The sequence below is a fragment of the Polypterus senegalus genome, chromosome 4 (assembly GCF_016835505.1).
Source record: "Polypterus senegalus isolate Bchr_013 chromosome 4, ASM1683550v1, whole genome shotgun sequence".
NCBI lineage: Eukaryota > Metazoa > Chordata > Cladistia > Polypteriformes > Polypteridae > Polypterus > Polypterus senegalus.
In genome coordinates this window covers 63,472,490-63,493,101 of record NC_053157.1, presented here as the reverse complement: position 1 = coordinate 63,493,101, position 20,612 = coordinate 63,472,490, and the positions used below count along the sequence as shown (strand labels likewise).

Here is a 20,612-nt window from a genome sequence, read left to right as displayed (position 1 = left end):
AGAAGTACAATGTTCTGGAATGGCTGTCAAAGTCCCCTGACTTGAATATCTTCGAAAATCTGTGGGATGATTTGAAGCAGGCTGTCCATGCTCGGCAGCCATCAAATTTAACAGAACTGGAGAGATTTTGTATGGAAGAATGGTCAAAAATACCTCCATCCAGAATCCAGACACTCATCAAAGGCTATAGGAGGCATCTAGAGGCTGGTATATTTGCAAAAGGAGGCTCAACTAAGTATTGATGTAATGTCTCTGTCGGGGTGCCCAAATTTATGCACCTGTCTAATTTTGTTATGATGCATATTGCATATTTTCTGTTAATCCAATAAACTTAATGTCACTGCTGAAATGCTACCAATTCCTTAAGGCATGTCATATATTAAAAGAAAGTTGGTATTTTGAAAGCTCAGCCAATGATAAACAAAAATCCAAAGAATTAAGTTGGGTTCCCTAACTTTTTCATATGACTGTATAACTCAAGAAATGTGGAGTAAAATGTGTTTGTCATACTGCTGTTAAATTAAAAGGTGAAGTCTGAAACATTGCATTCACAACAGAAATAGATGGAAATGAGAATCTGAGTTCTAAAATTGTCCTGCTTAAATGTAATAGCATTTTTACCTTTATATTTACAACTTACCTGTTTAATTTCTCGTAGGAGATCAGTATCAATATTATAACGTTCTTCTGAGCGCACAGTTCCAAAGTGATTCTGCATTCGTATCTGGGACATAAGTTCATTAAGACGGCCCTGCAGGATGGAAACAATACACAAAATTACAAGTGCAGTGCTACAGAAAATAAATTTCCACCCAACTAACAAGTAAAATATACCTCTAAGAAAATTGGAGAAAGTCAAAACTTAAGCTTATAATGTTATAGTTCACCACATATTACTGTAGAACTGCAGGGTCAGAACGAGCCATCATTAAAGTGTTGGTAATAGAATGAATAATTTCCAATGCTCAGTTCCCATTTGAAGAGGTAGGAATATAACAAAGATAATATCATTTATCTCCCTGGGCAAATAACGTAGATGAATTTAGACAGCCAGAATGTCATTGTCTGCATTACAAACTGCAGTTGTAATTGTAACATTTTCCCTTTTACTTCATTCCTCATTCACACAGATTACCAGTCCCCCTCCTGTCTTTTTTTCACAGTGCACTAAGAAAAACAAAGCAAAATTCTGACACTGCATGTATGTGCACAATTTATGTGACAATGATGTTTTTTTTGTTTTCTTCTTTTCAAATTTTCAATTAATTTATAATTAACTCATCCTCATTGAACAGCATACATGTACAACAATATCTCAGATTTCATGTCTGACTTTATGATGAAAATATTTAAGTACTTGTTTCTAGTTTGTCCACTAGCATATACAATGAACAGATTTTTTAACAATTTTTTTTTCAGTGGTGTAAACATACTTTTTAAAAGAAAGTTTTAGGCAGCAATAAAACATTAATGTTTAGCTATGGCCATCTGTTTGTTTATTTTTACCAGGTTAAAATACAATTCCAAATTTATTTTAATCAGCCAATATCTGCTAAGGAGTGCTCATTAAAAAGTTACAGTAAACACTTAATATCACACTATGCTTGACAATCACCTAAAAACAAGTATTTATCTGGTAAACATGCACATACAAAGTTAAACCAATCAATAGTCAAAGCAGGCCAAATAAGTAATAAGTAGGGATTACTGATGTGTAACAAAGACAGACATATAGGGTCTTGCTAATTCTACTATAAGTTGCTTTGCTTTTTGTCTGCTTGTGTACTGATATAAATATAAAACAAAATTAAATATATTAAATATGTGTCACCATGGTGCATTTTTATTTATACAATTGACTTAAGGACATTGCCATAAAGAACTCTTACTGTTTTAGCATGATGCCAAAGATTTGACGGTCTCATCACCACTGCCTCTCTGCTCACTTTTTAAAGCTGCACAGATGTCAGGGTTGGCCATCCCTCCGCACCTTACCCAACTGCTGACACCACCCTACAGGACTGTTTTGTCTTTTTGCGGACTCTATGTGTGTGAAAAGAACACAATTTGCATTTCCACTCGTGTTAAAATGTGGTCACTATCCATTTCTGACTGACTCCAAATGTGCTGTCTGTGTTCCATCACGGTTTATACCCATTTTGTTAATGCTGTCAAAGGCAATACCATCATGATGCACATTAATTCATGTGTAAATGGATGTCCTTTGCTTTAACTTCAAATTCTTGCCTGCGTCCAGACCGCTGCTCTCACTCAACGTCATTTTTTTTTCCAGACAATGTTGATTTCAGCCCCATGGTCGATGTGATGTAATGAGAGACCAGGGACAGAAATCATAACTGTGATGAGCAGAAAGGTGCCCACGTGTCTTGTTTGTAAAGAAAAACTGAGGCTTGTTGATATATTCTGGCCTGCATTAGGATGATGAAGTATTCAATTTGGCCATCAAAAAACTGAGTTTAATACACCTGTACTAGGGCATATATGTTCTCCACATATGCTTATCCACCCAGGCAAAAATATTCACATTAAAGTAAGCACATATTTGAAAATGTTCATATGTCATCATACTAAAATCATGCATAGTAACATTAACTCCTATAAACTGAGTTGTAAGAACAGCACCTCAATTCAAGCAACAGCAATTACAGAATACAGGTAGTCCCCAGGTTACAGACATCTGACCTACGACTTACGAACAGGGCCGCAGCTGCGACGCATGCGTCTCAATAACTGCCGTTCCGTCATCTTCGGCCCGAGGATGCTGCAAGCATTGGGTGGACAGCGGCTGGAGGGGGGCCAATTTGCTGCTCACGCAGTGTAGTGTCCCTTGGGCAGCTCCCGGCGACAAACGGTGACCCGTGGTCCATAGTCACCGGGACCACTGCTATCGCTCATGTGCAGGACGGAGGCTTGATAGGGCGGTTCGCTGCCTGCCCACTTTGCTAATGCAGCTACTGCTCCTGACTGGACGCAGGCTGGATGGAGTGGAAGGGGGCGTTTCACTTTCCGCCCACCACACACAGCTGCCCTGTTTGTTCTCGGTGGGTGGCTGGTGATACTGCAAGCGAATTGTAGGGTGGCTGCCTGTTGAATGGGGGTGGTGGTGGGAGATTCCCTACCCGCCTTTGGCCACACCATGTTCTTCTCGGTGGGCGGATGCTGCAAGCAGCATACTGTAGTAGAGATGACTGTATGGTGGGCGGGTGGTGAACTGCCCCTCGCCAGCCCCATTCATTCTAAATGGCAAGCCTGCTTGTACTGTTACGTACATAGCAGGAAGTTGTCTCTTGTCAGTACATCAGACATGTTGATGACTGGTGCCTTCCTGCTGTGATAGTGTATACAGTGCTGTACAGAAGAGCTCATCTTAACCTTTTGTCGTCACCCTTCAACAATGTCTCTGAAACACAAATCTGATGCAGGTGCTGGTGATACAGTAAAGAAGAGAAAAACCATCACCATGGAAAATAAAGTAGAAATAATAAAAAGGTCAGAGAGAGATGAAACTCCATCATTCATTGGCAGAGCTCTTTGTTACAGTCAGTCAACAATAGCATTTATTAAAATAATGTACCGGTTCCAACTTACATACAAATTCAACTTAAGTACAAACCTACAGTCCCTATTTTGTACGTAACCCAGGGACTGCCTGTACTTTCAATAGTCTGCTCAGCAGAAAGTTAAAAATTAGCACCTACATTAAAAAAGGACTTTTTATACAACTTCATTTGCAAGATAACACTAATACCAAAAATCAAATCTAAAACACTTCTATATTTAAATAATATACCTTGAACTGGGTTGGGGCATTGAGCTCACACTGTATTGTGTCCAGCTGAACTCTCAAATGTTCTTCATCAACCTGTATGGCATAGCCACGTTTTCTTTGTATTTCTTGCTTAATTAATACCTGAGAAAACACATATTGGGCAATGTTAAATTACAGGCATAAAGAAAATAACTGAAATATTTGAAATGATTGCCTTGTTAACAAATATAGACTTAGTTTCTCCCTTTTTAAGTATATTATGAATAATGGTGGCATAGAGTTAACTAGTACATTCACCAGAAAAAAATTAATCCTAACATTTGGGTAACTAACATAAGAAATCTTTCAGTGTTTGGAGTGAAAAGTGACAATGTACACATATAAGATTCCTTTTTCCACCACTCCTTTATATTTTTAAAATCAGCTTTATTATCTTAGCAGTTAACTACTTGCATAGAATATGTATGCAGAAATCAAAATAACTAAACTAAACAGAGATGGAATCTATATATATAATTCACTAAGGGCACGCAAGACAGAGAGCCCCGCCCACCAAATCACACAGCCCCGTCTGCCAACTGTAAGACCATGGGATACGCATGACGGAGCCAGGCCCACCAACTCACAGATCCCCGCCCGCCAACTCTAACCCTCCTACAGTGTCATGGGATACACACGACAGAGCCCCGCCCGCCAACTCTCACCCTCCTCCTGAGTCCGCCCTCGCTCTCGAAGCATGCACACTGCTTGCTCATGTGCCCGCCCCCAACATGTCACCAAACACATCCTCACTCGCTTTGGTCTGTGCTACAGTCCACATGCAGCTGTGAGCCACATTGACTATTCATTTGCACACCATGGCAACCGCCTCAAATGTATTTCATGAAAACAACACTTCTTTCAATGTTATACAAATTCCTGCATCAGGTATGTGTTTGTTTCTATCAGTCGGATATTTCTGGAAAAATGTCATCAACGAAACTGTTGCTCTCAAACTTCGCAACATGGCTGTAACCTTTGTTTGCCAACATTGGGATAACTTTTGCGATGTGCTGTCCGTTGTTCTTAGTCACAGAAGAATAGTCAATCAGTCTGCTCAACAATACGCTGACTACATGAATACTTCTGGAGTTTATGGTGGCGAGGCAGAAGTTGTGGCAATGTCCCAAATGTTTCCAGCTACTATCTCCATTCACTTCCGAGAATGTCGTCATGCCCCTCCTCGAGTTTACAATCCGGGCCAATGTCTCAATATCCCTGCTCTTTAGCGGTCCTTTGGATCACGGGCATTACAAAGTTCTCTTGCCTCTCAAATACACACGTGATAACCTTCTGGTGCCATCTATTGACAATGTCGGTATGTGCACACAAAGTTCACAACCACGTGATTGCCACACTGATGTGATGTCACCTTCCCACTATCCTCTTACTGAAAAACCTTTACAAATGCATTTCACACCAGAATTTCAATGCAACATTTCCTCCAAAACCTTCACACTCCAGAAATATCTCAAAGCACATTTAAACACACACTCCACTGAACAAACGCATTCCACACAGGACTTTCAATGCACCATTTTTACCAAAACCTTCCGACTGCAGAGATATCAACTGTCACTCTGGAACAACTCAGTACACGAGCTATATTAAGGGTCACCAACGAAAACTCGCTACACCTTAATGAACAAGTGCTGAAACTTATCCCTACTGACGAAGTAACTTTCACCAGCGTTGACCCCATCGTCACAGACAATACTGCAGATCAACTTTCATTCCCTGAAGAATTTCTTAATAGTCTTACTTCCACTGGCATGCCTCTGTATAAACTCAAAATTAAAATTGGTTCAGTCATCATGCTTCTGAGAAACCTCATGCCAGCAAAAGGTCTCTGTAATGGCACTAGACTTTCTGTTACCAGCATTCACCACAATGTACTGGAGTGTAAGACTATTCCCCGGATTTCCCTGACCCCATCAGATTCAAATTTACCTTTTACACACAGACAATTTCCTGTTAGATTGGCATTTGCAATGACAATTAATAAGGTACAAGGTCAAACTTTCAAAAAGATATGCCTGTATCTGCCAAAACCTGTTTTCAGTCACGGACAATTGTATGTTGCTCTCTCCAGAGTTCCATCTTTTCATTCACTGACAGTTGTATCCTCAAACCCTCCCCATTTGGACAACTGTGTCTTTCAGGAAGTGTTTACACATCAATAAATAATTATCCGGTGTATGCTACGCTGCGGTTTGGCTAGTTATTCATAATATCCTTTGCTTCCCCAAACTGAACTAAGCACTACAGGTAAAAAGAGGAACTTTGTATTAGTGGAAAGTTCAATGATTATTTTTTAGGAACAGACTTCCTGATGCTCTCCATTATCAGTAAAAAGACCACAAAAAAAAACAAGTACTAGAGTTTACTTAACAAAACAAAGAGGAGCAGACCTTCCTATTGCAATGCCCTGTTCATCAACTCCAACAAGCCAGAGCAGGATAATGGGGTCCCCTAATTTTTCAACTATCAAAACAGGCATGTTTTACTCTAAACTGCCTATGCTATTACACGTAAACTGCCTATGCTATTTCACCAAACGTGTAATTAATATTAACAAAATCTTCATTATAAGTATTAAATGTTAACAATTAAAATCATCTTTAGATATCCATCTGAAATTATTTTAAGTCATAATGATGTCTTTACTAGTAACTATAAATGTTTATATGATACCAGTACCTAGTATTCATTAAAAGCACTATATAATCCTTTCTCTGATACAACGCATTCATTTTCCATGACTTGGACTGACCGAGCTTTCAAAGGCAAATCCTTAGATTGAGCCCTTGGTCTATTCTTGGGTCTTCTCCCCATAGGCCACACCCAGAATGAATCATCATACGAGCTCCAGTCACTTCAACTTCCTCCTTTCAATCCAGACAAACAGCGGCTCTCTTAAAGGTTCATCCATGGTGCTGAACTCCACATCATATCATGGCATGACAACCACATGCAGGAAACCAATTTCATTGCTTGTACCAGCTATCAATTTTTTTCAGGCAATACATTCAACATGTGACAACAGAAGAACAAATGGATTGACTGATAAATCAAAAACTATGTCTAAAGACAGATCACAGATCAGTATACTATTGACACAGCATGTGTAAGAAAGATTTAATTGTCATTTATTGGTTCATCCTTTGCAATCATAGCTGGTTATCCAAGTGAAGTTTATATATCCCCAGTGTGTGTGTGTTTGGTGGAGTATGGGGGTTCCCCAACCAAACTTTAAAGATGAGCCAGATAGAATAAATGCAGCGGATTGCAGATTCCAAAATGATTCCAAATCCTCTGCTTACCTGTAAGGCTCTATGAGACAGATCCATTAGATTCCTTTTGTACTGGGCAATCTTTGCTACTGTTGTGGCCTGGTTCTTCTGAAGCTCACTAATGTCATCAGATATTATCTGTTGGAAAAAAAAAACATTAATCAAATGAGCAAAAAAGAAAAATAAAATAACCACTGAATTCTTGAAAAAGAAATCTGTATCATAGTCTTTTTCAGTTTACTAGAATCCATACTGTATGCTTCACATAATTGATGATATTCAAGTCTATGTAGAGCAGCAATAATTCTGACTGATTTTCAGATGCTGATTTGTATCTAGCTATCTTTAATTATATTTCAATTCTTTAATAGGCTGCAGTATTGGACTGGGCTGAGCAAATATGGTAACAATATAGCATCAGATATAGAAAATGAACACTACAAGAAAAATACAACAAATACATATAGTACATAAACAAACAAACAAACAGATACCACAGGAATATCTGAAGTAAATCTGATAAATATTACTTTGTCAGAAATAAGTGTGGGGTTGGGGGTGAAAACAGTGGCTAGCAGTGCTGTTGTGTGGATCTAACTCTCCGAGTATGAATCCCATACTGTCACAGTGTGTGTGCAGTCTGAGCATTTTCTGGATTTTCTCCCACATCCCAAACACATGCATGTTAGGCTATTTTGCAATTTATTCTGGATTTGAACTCTTAAGATTAATGGCCTGTCAACAAGAAGAGTTTTCTAAGAGTAGAAGTCATCTGAGCCAAGTACTCATTTATCAAGAGTTGCACATGGATTTTGGAGGAGTACTACACGCTTTCATCAGTCTAATAGGCATAGGCCAGTAACCTGGATTGCGTATAATAATAATAATAATATAAAAAAAAAAAACAAGTAGCAGATTTACAAAAACAAAATCAAGTCAGGGGTAATATGCTCTTACAGCAGCATTCTGAGCCTACTGCAACATTCATTTACCAGAATATTAATAACTGCTATAATAAACCAAAAAGTGACTGCTAAAAATAAATAAATAAGCAAAGTTCTTCAACATCCAATGAAGAAAGGTGGCATCAGAATCTGGCAGTATGTGCAGTTTTTACTTATTTTTAAAAAACAAACAGAGTTTTATGCCTGACAGGACAAACATTTACTACAAGGAAAGAAAAACTGTATTGTACAGATATACAACCATTTTATTATATTAAGAACTATGGTATATACATACTATAAAGAAGAATATAAAGAAGAAATTTGTAAATAAAGGCAATACTTACATCCACCCTCGTTTGGTGCTGTTTAGTCATTTGTTCTTGAATTTTTAGCCTTCTAAGTAATTCTTTAAATCCTACCATTGGCACTGGAATTAATCTGCAAAAGCAAATGCACAAAGTTATAAAAAAAAAAAAAAAAACACTTATGCATCACACACACGGAAATGACCAGATCCTAAATATACATGTTTTTCACATGCAATCCAAACAATTAACACTTGGGGAGATTTCTTCTTATCTGTAACAGCAAAATAAGCTTCATCATTTTCAATGTTACTTCTGTTGATCTTCTGAAAACAAGCACCATAAAATAGTATGATAAGGATGCTACATACAGGTGCATCTCAATAAATTAGAATATCATCAAAAGTTAATTTATTTCAGTAATTCAATTCAAAAAATGAAATTCATATCTTATAGATCCATTACACACAGAGTGATATATTTCAAGCATTTATTTCTTTTCATTTTGCTGATTATGGCTCACAGGTAATGAAAACTAAAAATTCAATATCTCAGAAATTTAGAATATTACATAAGACCAATTAAAAAAAATGTTTTTTAATACAGAAATGTTGGCCTACTGAAATGCATGTCAATGTATGCACTCAATATTTGGCTGGGGCTCCTTTTGCATGAATTATTCCATCAGTGTGGCTTGGCATGGAGGCAGTCAGCCTGTGGCACTGCTGAGGTGTTATAGAAGTTCAGGATGATTTGACAGCAGCCTTCAGCTCATCTGCATTGTTGGGTGTGGTGTCTCCCATCTTCCTCTTGACAATACTCCATAGATTCTCTATGGGCTTTAGGTCAGGCAAGTTTTCTGGCTAATTAAGCACAGTGACACCATGGTCATTAAACCAGGACTTGGTACTTTGGCAGTGTGGTCAGGTGCTAAGTCTTGCTGGAAAATGAAATCAGCATCTCCATAAAGCTTGTCAGCAGAGGGAAGCATGAAGTGCTCTAAAATTTCCTGGTAGATGGCTGCGCTGACTTTGGACTTGATAAAACACAGTGGACCAACACTTCACACTGGACCTCAAGCAACTTGGATTCTGTGCCTCTCCACTCTTCCTCCAGACTCTGGGACCTTGATTGAAATGAAATGCAAAATTTACATTCATTTGAAAAGTGGACTTTGGACCACTGAGCAACAGTCCAAACTGTTTTCTCCTTAGCACAGGTAAGACACTTCTGACGATGTCTCTGGTTCAGGAGTTGCCTGACACAAGGAATGCGATAGTTGTGGCTCATGTCCTGGAAACATCTGTGTGTGGTGGCTCTTGAAGCACCGACTCCAGCCGCAGTTCACTCCTTGTGTCTCTCATAGTTGAGATATACCTATGATGAAAATTACAGGCCTCTCTCATCTTTTTAAGTGGGAGAACTTGCACAACTGGTGGCTGACTAAATACTTTTTTGCCCCACTGTATATATACATACATACAGTGCATCCAGAAAGTATTCACAGCGCATCACTTTTTCCTCATTTTGTTATGTTACAGCCTTATTCCAAAATGGATTAAATTCATTTTTTCCCTCAGAATTCTACACATCACACCCCATAATGACACCGTGAAAAAAGTTTACTTGAGGTTTTTGCAAATTTATTAAAAATGAAAAAAACTGAGAAATCACATGTACATAAGTATTCATAGCCTTTGCTCAATACTTTGTCGATGCACCTTTGGCAGCAATTACAGCCTCAAGTCTTTTTGAATATAATGCCACAAGCTTGGCACACCTATCCTTGGCCAGTTTCGCCCATTCCTCTTTGCAGCACCTCTCAAGCTCCATCAGGTTGGATGGAAAGCGTTGGTGCACAGCCATTTTAAGATCTCTCCAGAGATGTTCAATCGGATTCAAGTCTGGGCTCTGGCTGGGCCATTCAAGGACTTTCACAGAGTTGTCCTGAAGCCACTCCTTTGATATCTTGGCTGTGTGCTTAGGGTCGTTGTCCTGCTGAAAGATGAACTGTCACCCCAGTCTGAGGTCAAGAGCGCTCTGGAGCAGGTTTTCATCCAGGATGTCTCTGTACATTGCTGCAGTCATCTTTCCCTTTATCATGACTAGTCTCCCAGTTCCTGCCGCTGAAAAACATCCCCACAGCATGATGCTGCCACCACCATGCTTCACTGTAGGGATGGTATTGGCCTGGTGATGAGTGGTGCCTGGTTTCCTCCAAATGTGACACCTGACATTCACACCAAAGAGTTAAATTTTTGTCTCATCAGACCAGAGAATTTTGTTTCTCGTAGTCTGAGAGTCCTTCAGGTGCCTTTTGGCAAACTCCAGGTGGGCTGCCATGTGCCTTTTACTAAAGAGTGGCATCCGTCTGGCCACTCTACCATACAGGCTTGATTGGTGGATTGCTGCAGAGATGGTTGTTCTTCTGGAAGGTTCTCCTCTCTCTATAGAGGACCTCTGGAGCTCTGACAGAGTGACCATCTTTTTCTTGGTCACCTCCCTGACTAAGGCCCTTCTTCCCCGATATCTCAGTTTAGATGGCCGGCCAGCTCTAGGAAGAGTCCTGGTGATTTCGAACTTGTTCCACTTACGGATGATGGAGGCCACTGTGCTCATTGGGACCTTCAAAGCAGCAGAAATTTTTCGGTAACCTTCCCCAGATTTGTGCCTCGAAACAATCCTGTCTCGGAGGTCTACAGACAATTCCTTTGACTTCATGCTTGGTTTGTGCTCTGACATGAACTGTCAACTGTGGGACCTTTATATAGACAGGTGTGTGCCTTTCGAAATCATGTCCAATCAACTGAATTTACCACAGGTGGACTCCAATTAAGCTGCAGAAACATCTCAAGGATGATCAGGGGAAACAGGATGCACCTGAGCTCAATTTCGAGCTTCATGGCAAAGGCTGTGAATACTTATGTACATGTGCTTTCTCAATTTTTTTATTTTTAATAAATTTGCAAAAATCTCAAGTAAACTTTTTTCATGTCATTATGGGGTGTTCTGTGTAGAATTCTGAGGAAAAAAATGAATTTAATCCATTTTGGAGTAAGGCTGTAACATAAAAAAATATGGAAAACGTGATGCACTGTGAATACTTTCCAGATGCACCTATATATATATATATATATATATATATATATATATATATATATATATATATATATATATATGGAAATAATAAAGGATTTGGCAGCTCAGCATTTCATCATCAAAACAGCTGTGACATTTGTTAGTGCCAAAATGCATACTGTACAAATGTATATAAAACTTCAGTCTAACAGGGGTTAACACTGGTGATTCAAAGAACAAAAAGTTCTATTAACCATTCTTAATGTAGGCTGTGTATAACTTTAATGGTGCAGATGTATCATTAATACTTTGTAACTAGAAAGACAATCCATTAAGTCTTTCAAACACAGTTCAAATGTGAGGCAAAGAACAATGACAAATACACTTACTTGTTAAAGGAGGACAAATATTTTTAATCAAATATTTATAGAGTAAAAGAGTAAAATTATATGCTTAAATTGCAGTTTCCCTTAAAATATATGTATAAAAAAATATTTACTTTTCTGGATCCGGGTTGTCCACTTTGGCCTGCTCCCAAATAATTGGATCAACGCCTAACAGAAATACAAGTAAAAGACTGATTTTCTTCCTTGTAAAAGAAAAGGCTCATTTAAATTTGCCAAAAACTTGTTTACTAATTCTTAAGCATTCTGGCTAAAATGTACATTATACAGTATACAAAGATTCCTCCTACAACTCAGACGGGCAAACAGAATGAATCAATATGAATTCAATCCAAAGATTAAAATGAAAATCATTAGCTTTCCTTTTACTTAACAATGGTAAGATTTGCAATGCGCTGCGATCGTGACCACTGCCACCAACGCCACCCCAGCCACAAGAAGACATTCTTGGCAAACTGGCAGCAACAGACGCTTTATGTTGATTTCTGTGTGAAACCATTGCTTTTCAGAAACTGTGTTTTTTGGAAAAAATATTCAGCCCTCAAAGAGTTAAGATAATACACCTGGATAATAAACCCGGGGAATGGTGTTAGAAATTTGTCCAGAATAAGCATAATAAGTCTTAATTCAATAATAGCAACAACAATAAACCAAGGGTATGATGTTGAACAGTCTGGTTTAGGGTAGAGGGAAAATAATTAGATAAAAAAAAGAAAGAAAAAAAAAGAGGAAAGGTAATAAAGCACAATAAAACAAACAGATGACGCCCTAGTAATAATGAGAATATATGATGATAAAAACCCGTATTTTAAACAAATAGATCAGACAGTACATTATTAATCCTTGCCATATCATTAACGACTATGACTCACTATTATGTATCAGAATAGTCCCGGGATCAGCTTTCTTAGTTCCTTTTCTGCTTCTTCCTTGGTAGCGAAGACATAGAATTGACCCTGAAATTGACTGTGCAATTCCACTTTCAGTTTGGCCGGATACAAGAGGCTGTATTTGACGTTGGCTTGCCATAACCGCTGTTTAAAGTTGTGGAAGGCTGTGCGTTTAATAGCTGTTGCTGGAGAGAAGTCAGGGAAGATACGAATGTGGTTATTTTCATATATAATCTCTTGATTGTTTCTGAGGAGTGCCATCACCTCTAGCTTAAATGATAATCTTTCAAAATAATAAAAGATTTAGGTCTAATGGTATTTGATCCACGTACGTGGTAAGCCGCTGCTATCTCATAATCTGCTTTAAAGTCCTCCCTGATTATTTTAGAGAAGAGTTCAGCTGTGAATTTCACTGGGTTTGGACTTTCTCGGTTCTCAGGCAGACCTTTAATTCTAACATTATTCCTTCTGCGTCCATCTTCCAAAGCAGCCAGTATGTCTCTTGAGTTTTTTGCATTCGGAGCTGACATTTACTGCTTTTTCTTTGGCACTGGCAGCTAAATTTTCGGCTATTTCAATCCAAGTGTGGAATGTCTCCTTGAGATCCTCCAGTTGATCAGCAAGCGTGCTCAGTTTAACAGTTTTCCTGAATGTGCTCTTCAATTTTACCCAGCATCTGTTGCAGCTCCAGTTGCAGCTCGTGTCGCAGCCTTTCATTTGCCTGTTGCAGCTCCTGTCTCAGTTTCTCATTTGCCTTTGCCCTTGCCTTCTCATTTGCCTTCTCGCTTTTCTTTATATCTTGCATGAGCTCAGCAAACATCACCTTCAGTTCAGACAGTTCAATTGTGCTTTCTTGTACCATAGGTGAAGCAGTAGGTGAAGCAGCAGGCTCCACTGTAGCCAGTGTCCCCCCTGTTCCCGGCTCGCGTGGAGTAATTGAAACCGCGGACTGCAAGGCCTTTTCCAATTTCAGGTGATCTTCTCCGATCGGCGAGCTATCGAGACCTGCACTCACGATCATACATTCGCTCTCCTTTTCGCTCTCAGCCGGCGATGAAGTAGCGGACAGTGGTCCCGAGGAGTCTGTACTTCCACCCATGTGATCCAGGTCTGTCTCTGAAAGGCCGTATCTTGAACTAGGGCTTGCTGATATTAGTTTGGGTGCAGCTTTAGTTTTCCATTCATTCGGACCCCCTTTCTTGTTGGCCATGTTTATATATGCTTACATATACTTTAGCAGTGCCCCTCGGGTTGAATAAATACAGGATATCTCAAGATAATAAGCAGATAATATGAAAAATAACACCGCTGCTAGTGGAGCTCTACTTCAGACGTCCATCTCGCGCATCAGTCGAGACCAGTCTCTCTCTTTTGGCCAATCTACTATAGATAAATGATATGTGACACAACAAAAACTGAAAATGAATGCTTCTTGCCTCTATAGCTACTTTCACACATAGAAACCTTGGATAATCATCCTGGGACTTGATTATTGATCTACTCTTATTGAACAGTAAGTAACTTTGAAGCATATGGTACCAGATAAGGAATGGTGTGCGGATATTCCAGTCATTTTACCATTCAGCTGTTTTTTTATTTAAATAACCTTAATTTAACGGTGAAAGTCTACACTAAAAGCTCACATCTTTTATTTCACTATGATACCAGTATGCTCAAGTAGATAGCCAAATTAATAAAAATTGTCTTCTCCAAATATTTATGGGCCACAATGCCTAATGCTTTCACTGAATATTAAAAAAGTGGAATTAGGATGCCCACATACTGGAGTGGCTTTTTATCTGGATGTTCACTGGAATGCAAAAGATTTTAAGCACTATTTCTCTGTACTAATTTCCACCATTTGTATGTGTTTTTTTTAGTAATATACATTGCTCAAGTATTGCTGGATTACATATTCACATTTTTCTAGTAAATACTTTTAGTAAAAATTATGATATGGAGAGATACTGTAATGAGAAATGGTCTCAGATTCCCTCCTCTATATTCTTCAACCTTATGAGAAGTTATAGGTGAGAACTCAACACTATTTCATTGGCATCGGAGGCTGTACAAATTAATTACAGGGATGCCTATAATCATGGGCATATGTTTTGTTAAAAATAATTCTGTTTTTTAGCAATTTACTTGGCTAATTTAAGCAACATTCAGGTGTTGCAAGATAAATTTAGATGTCTCTTGTGCAAAACACAATAAACACAAGTAAAACACAAAGTAGTACAATATCAGCACGTTTTTTTTTTTTTGCAATAAGGAACAGCATTTCATGCAAAGCATCAGTGGTTTTGCACTTATTTACTGTTTTATTTCTTACTACAGTACTTGAAGCAGCGTTTGAATGCGAACAGCAGCAAGACTAAAGCAAGAAGTGTGAGACCAGGAGAGTCCAGATAAATAGTTTTATGTCAGCTGTCTCGGGGTAAAACTTGTGTTTGTTAAAAATTCCTAGGTGTGTAGTGATTGCTTTTCTTTTTAAAAGCATTTTGATAACCACTTTTATTCACACTAACATGAGATCTTTATTAAAATGAAGCATTTAGTTTACATTTACTTATTTGGCTAACGCCATTATCCAAGGAAACATACAACATTCATAATACCATTGGTTACATTTTTTTTGGTTTTTCAACTGGAGCACAGGCAGGTCAAGTGACTTGCTCATAGTCACACAGTTAATAGCAGGTCAGGTCAGTAAGGTGATCATGCATTGGTACAGCACGTTGCCTCACCTCCCAGACAGACACACGGACCAGTCCCACCCTACAGAAATGACCCCTTAGCCTGGTCCAGCCACTCGTGTCCCAAAACAATGAGGATCCTATGAGCTGGATCACCCTCAGGGAATCGCATCACATAATTGCCATAATTGACGCTCCCACACAATGCAGGTAATGTGCCTCATACGGGTAGCAGCGGTACCCAAGGATTTTCCGAAGAGACACAGTACCAAAAGAGTCCAGTCTCTCTCACAGGTCAAAGGATAGCGTCCATATCTCACAACCATATAGCAAGACAGGACGCATCAGGACTCTAAAGAATTGGATCTTTGTCCTTTTGCAAAGATATCAGGAGTGCCACACACCCCTTTCCAGTGACCTCATGACCCCCCATGCTATCCTATTCCATCTACTGACTTCACAGCTAGACATGAATGTCGCTGCCGAGGTAAGTAAACCTCTCGACAAGGTAGACACTCTCTCTGCAGACAGACACACTATTGATGGCTTTGCTCAAGAGATCAGTAAAGGTCTGGATCTTGATTTTTATCCAGGACATTCACAAGCCTAGACACTCAGACTCCTAGCTCTGGCTCTTGAGAGCCTCGATCAGATCCTCCATTGACTCCACGAAGATCACAGCATCATCAGCAAAGTCAAGATCAGTGAATCTCTCTTGACCAACAGATGCTCCACAGCCGCTGGACCCCACAACCCTGCCCATCACCCAGTCCATGCAAGCATTGAACAGAGTAGGAGCAAGAACACAAGAATCAACTGGGAAAATGCAGAGGTTCTGCCTCCACTCTGCACAACACTCACAGAACCAGTGTACAGGCCAGCCATGATATCCAACAATTTTGAGGGGATCCCGCTAAGTCTCAGGATGTTCTACAGGGCGGCTCGATGAACTGAGAACACTTTACAAAAATCGACAAAGGTGGTAGAGAAACTCTGCCGATATTCTCATTTGTGTTCTATGAGAACCCTCAGTGCCAGGATGCAGCTGATGGTAGACTTCTTAGGCACAAAACCAGACTGCTCTGGTCTGTGGTAGGTGAGCAAGTTCATTCTGGATACCACAGATCCCTGCAGCCTTCCCTACCCTCAACTGGTTCACCACCAGTGCAATCTCAGTGAGATTGGGTCGTTCATAGCTAAATGGAGGATCAGCCTCAAGAAATGTGGACCGGGAGATGTCCAACATCCTAGCCGGAGGATCACAACTGCAGTGTCACACATAAGGATCATTCCATCAGCCACCCTGACTGCAACACTCCGAGGAACAGATTTGGATGTAAGTAATGCTTTGATTCCTCTGTAAGCAGGACATGGGTCACTAGACCATAAATCGTATGTCACTTGCTCACAGATTCCTCTAACACACACCTCCTTATCTGCCCTCGGTTCCCAGTACAGACCAGAGTTGCTATCAAGCTGTGCGCTGCCACTCCTCTTGATGATGTTCAGGATGCCATGCGAGATGAAGCATCTCCTTCTGAGAATACTGGTAACATCAACACAACTTTCAGAAACCTTCAGGGCCTTGTCATGGAAAGTCTCCCATATCATATTAGGATCAGCAGTCGCACCTAAGTCTGTAAGTTCTTCACACAAACTGTGTGCAGACTCATCAGTAACAACCTGATCATGGAGTCTCACAAGGTCTGGCCTCATTTTCCTAGTAGGTGGTAGACTACTGGACCTAAGCTGGAACATAAGAGTAGCAACAACAAGTCTGTTGTCAGAATTCACAAACTGGACTCTGCAGTTGTGTAAGACCCTGCAGCATGTGTTTGATCTCCTTCACTGCACCACCAGCATTGGAGTAATAAGTCCAACGATGCGGTGCAGGGCTGCTGCCTCTAACCTTTAGCAAAGTCAAGGAACATGAAGCCACTTTCACCACGGTTGTCAAACTAATGGTGACCAACATAATCCTCACAGCTTCATTAAGACAGTAATGGTAGGTATTAAAGGGGGAAATCAAAGAAAAATGTGTCTTTGTCCCAAACATTATGGAGGGCACTGTATATCACTATTAATCAAAACAGGGTTAATTAAACATTAACACATGGCTCTCATTTGTAAGTTTAAGCAGAATGCAATTTCTTAATATTAACAATTAACCTACCTGCAAGTGGGTTTTGCAGAAGCTGTTTCACCTGTGTTGGGGAGAGTGCTATTTTGGTCATAGTAAGCGTCACTCCCAGCTGCTGTAGCTGCTGCTTTATGTTTGCTTGCTCCAAATAATTGAAAAGTATGGTTGATAGAATTCTCTTTGAAGTTCCATTTGGGGAACGATCTACAGCATAAATAATAACTTCTGTCCTGAAAAAAGGAGAAATTTCAAATTTGCGGTAACATATAATAATCTTAAGATGACTAACCTCTTCAAATATTAATGAGACAATTAAACATGTAGGTTTAAATTTTAAAAGTGAACATGCAAAAAATATAGTTGGATATACAGGCATAGAAAATTTACTAAAAAAAAAAAAAAAGTTGCAGTCATCTGCAATTACATAAAGACTAAGCCTATATGAAAAACACTTAGAAAATACAGTAATAATAATAAAAAGATGGACAGATTTGGAAAATTAGCTCCAGGAGTTTGTGACATTTAAAAGTTGAATCAATTGGGCTCATCCATTACTCTTTAGTTTGTTTTTAACAAGCTAATGATGCAATTACAAATCTTATAATATGATAAGTTACAAGCATAGAGGGCTTCTCTGATAGACCAGATTTTAAAAGCATATTGTTACAAAAACAGATGAGTTTGTTTATATTAGCATATCCTGAAGTATCTAATAATTCACCAATTCAATAGTACAGATACAATCATTTTTGAATTTTTATGTTTAGCAAGCAGTATTTTCCAGTTACTGGAAAGAGCATGTCAGAATAAATCTGTAATATGCACATGATAAGAAAAATTAGGTAGCTCATGTTGAGATCATTCTTTATTCACCCTATGCTGAAATCCCCTCAAGATTATAAAATTTCCCCCAATTGTTATTACACTGGGGGGAAACCCCTTGTCCATCATACATTAAAATTCAAGCCCTGCAATATGAATGATGAAGAAAACAAACTTTTAACTGCAATTACAATGATCTCGTATTTCTCCCCTTTGTGCAACATGCATAGATTACTTATGCAAGCAAGTAGCTGCTTCAAATGATAGCAACCTCAATAGGGTAAAAACAAACTTTAAAAAAAAAAATCCTTTAATTCACAGACAGCAAAGTTAATCTGTACTGCCCACAAAACTCCATGCACATCATTCAGCCACATTATTTTGGCAACATTAATAACAAATGGCTAACAGTATTGACAAGTTTAAACAGTACAGCCAACAAGGCTTTTTCATAAGCCATCTCATTACAGTTATTTGAAATACTTACTGGTCATCTGGCAATGTCTTAACACCTTCAACATTAACAGTCACAGTCTGGCTTCCCCCAAGCACTTTATGAAGAGATTCAACAAGTTGTTGTTGTTGATTCCTTACATCTGCTTCTTTCTTATTGAAGATCAAAACAACAAGGCCATCTTCATCTTTGCTGTCTGACATGCAATTATATCCAACAGCCTAAGAGGGAGAAAAAGGGAAAAAAAGGCAAGTTTATTAATACATAACTGAATTAAACTTAGACAAATAAATTCAGATTTAAGTTTGTGTTAAATCAAGTAATGCACAATGTACACAGAGCCTATTCCTCTATATGATTGGTTTAATTTAGCATGCATGGAGGGCCAGTAATCTCTAGAACACCAAGTTCAAATTAGTACCCAGACTTGGAAGAGACACGAGTTACACACACTTGTGTTGTGATTTCTTGATTGTTGGTCAGGACATCAATGCACTATTTTGTGCCAACACCAATTTTACAACTACAACAAAATAGTTGTTTATTTTTAACCAAATTGAAAGAAACGGTTTATTTAATCAATAGTGGACATGAAAATAAGCAAAAATTCCAGATGACAGCATTTCTGGAGAAACTACATTTTGTTGGACAGCAAACAAGGCCAACTGGGGTCCCTGCTAGCTTCTCATAATGCTGTGTGTCCCGCACTGAAATCCTTCAATTCAGTGCATTATCATAGTATTTATCTATTTCAGTTACTGTTGATCATAAAGGTTCTCAATCGTTCATAGGCTTGGTTATACAGCCAGTCATTGCATGACCAAACAGGCAGTGTCAGTAAGCCCCATGGCAGAATACCAGGAAAGGAAAGAAATGATGCACAGGCTTAAACAACATTTAAGTCCTCAAGAGTTAAAAGTTGACCCACTTTGCTACCAAACATGATTCATGTTTTTTCTACATTTAAAAACACATTGGTGTCACTCTGCCAATGTTTTAACTTATTGACGCCATTCATTTAGACAAACTTGATGATAGGAACCAGGATTGAACAGGTTATCACTTGCTCAGCTTTTAATTTTAATTTCCATGGAAGTGGTGGAAAAGAAAAAGTTAGACATTAGGGACTTGGATATTGTTTGAAATGGGTTAATCAAATCATCACACATGCCATAAAAACATCTGAAGAACTATGGCCTTCCAGGTGTTTATCTGACCTGCAAGCAAATAAATTTTACTTTAAATCAGATTAACCCATTTTACTTGTTGCATCTATTTATTTGCAATCGACCTGCTTTCCTAAATTGGATAAAACATGTTTGTGAATCAAACCACACACACACACACACACACACTCACTTCATCCATCTGGAATAATCTGAAATCCAGTCCAAAGTATCACTTGTACTGTATACCGTGGTATACCTCCATATTATGCGTAAATACTTTGCTACCCACAACATGAGAAATTACCATGTTATGAGTGATTATAATATTACAAACTGAATAGTGATAAAACTTATACTTTAAAATTGGTCAATTTTTGTATTAAAGCTAGCCTATGTCGTGAACATCTGCAGAAAATTTGGTCCTTAGTTTTTGAGCCATTGCTGAGATATTACTTTTCTGAATCTTATCTAAATATTTGTCAAATAACACTTTTTGGTTTTACGTGTTTTAGTTTTACTGCTACAGGGCTGTTCTAAATTGGGAATTAGTTGGAAATAGTCATCTTTCAACACAACCCTGCTCCT

General features: G+C 38.7%; 1 protein-coding gene across 4 annotated transcripts in view; it reads right to left on the bottom strand.

Moving 5' to 3' along the window:
• The window catches only part of nup54 (nucleoporin 54), a 71,286-nt gene that overhangs the window by 1,878 nt on the left and 48,796 nt on the right, over window positions 1–20,612 (bottom strand). For all 4 annotated transcript variants that reach the window (XM_039750780.1, XM_039750779.1, XM_039750782.1 and 1 more), the window contains 7 exons: window positions 18,892–19,079; window positions 17,616–17,812; window positions 11,952–12,006; window positions 8,414–8,507; window positions 7,153–7,260; window positions 3,812–3,931; window positions 641–751 (listed from right to left, as the gene is read on the bottom strand). In XM_039750780.1, the coding sequence (XP_039606714.1) occupies window positions 641–751; window positions 3,812–3,931; window positions 7,153–7,260; window positions 8,414–8,507; window positions 11,952–12,006; window positions 17,616–17,812; window positions 18,892–19,079 (873 nt within the window). The remainder of the gene's footprint in view (window positions 1–640; window positions 752–3,811; window positions 3,932–7,152; window positions 7,261–8,413; window positions 8,508–11,951; window positions 12,007–17,615; window positions 17,813–18,891; window positions 19,080–20,612) is intronic.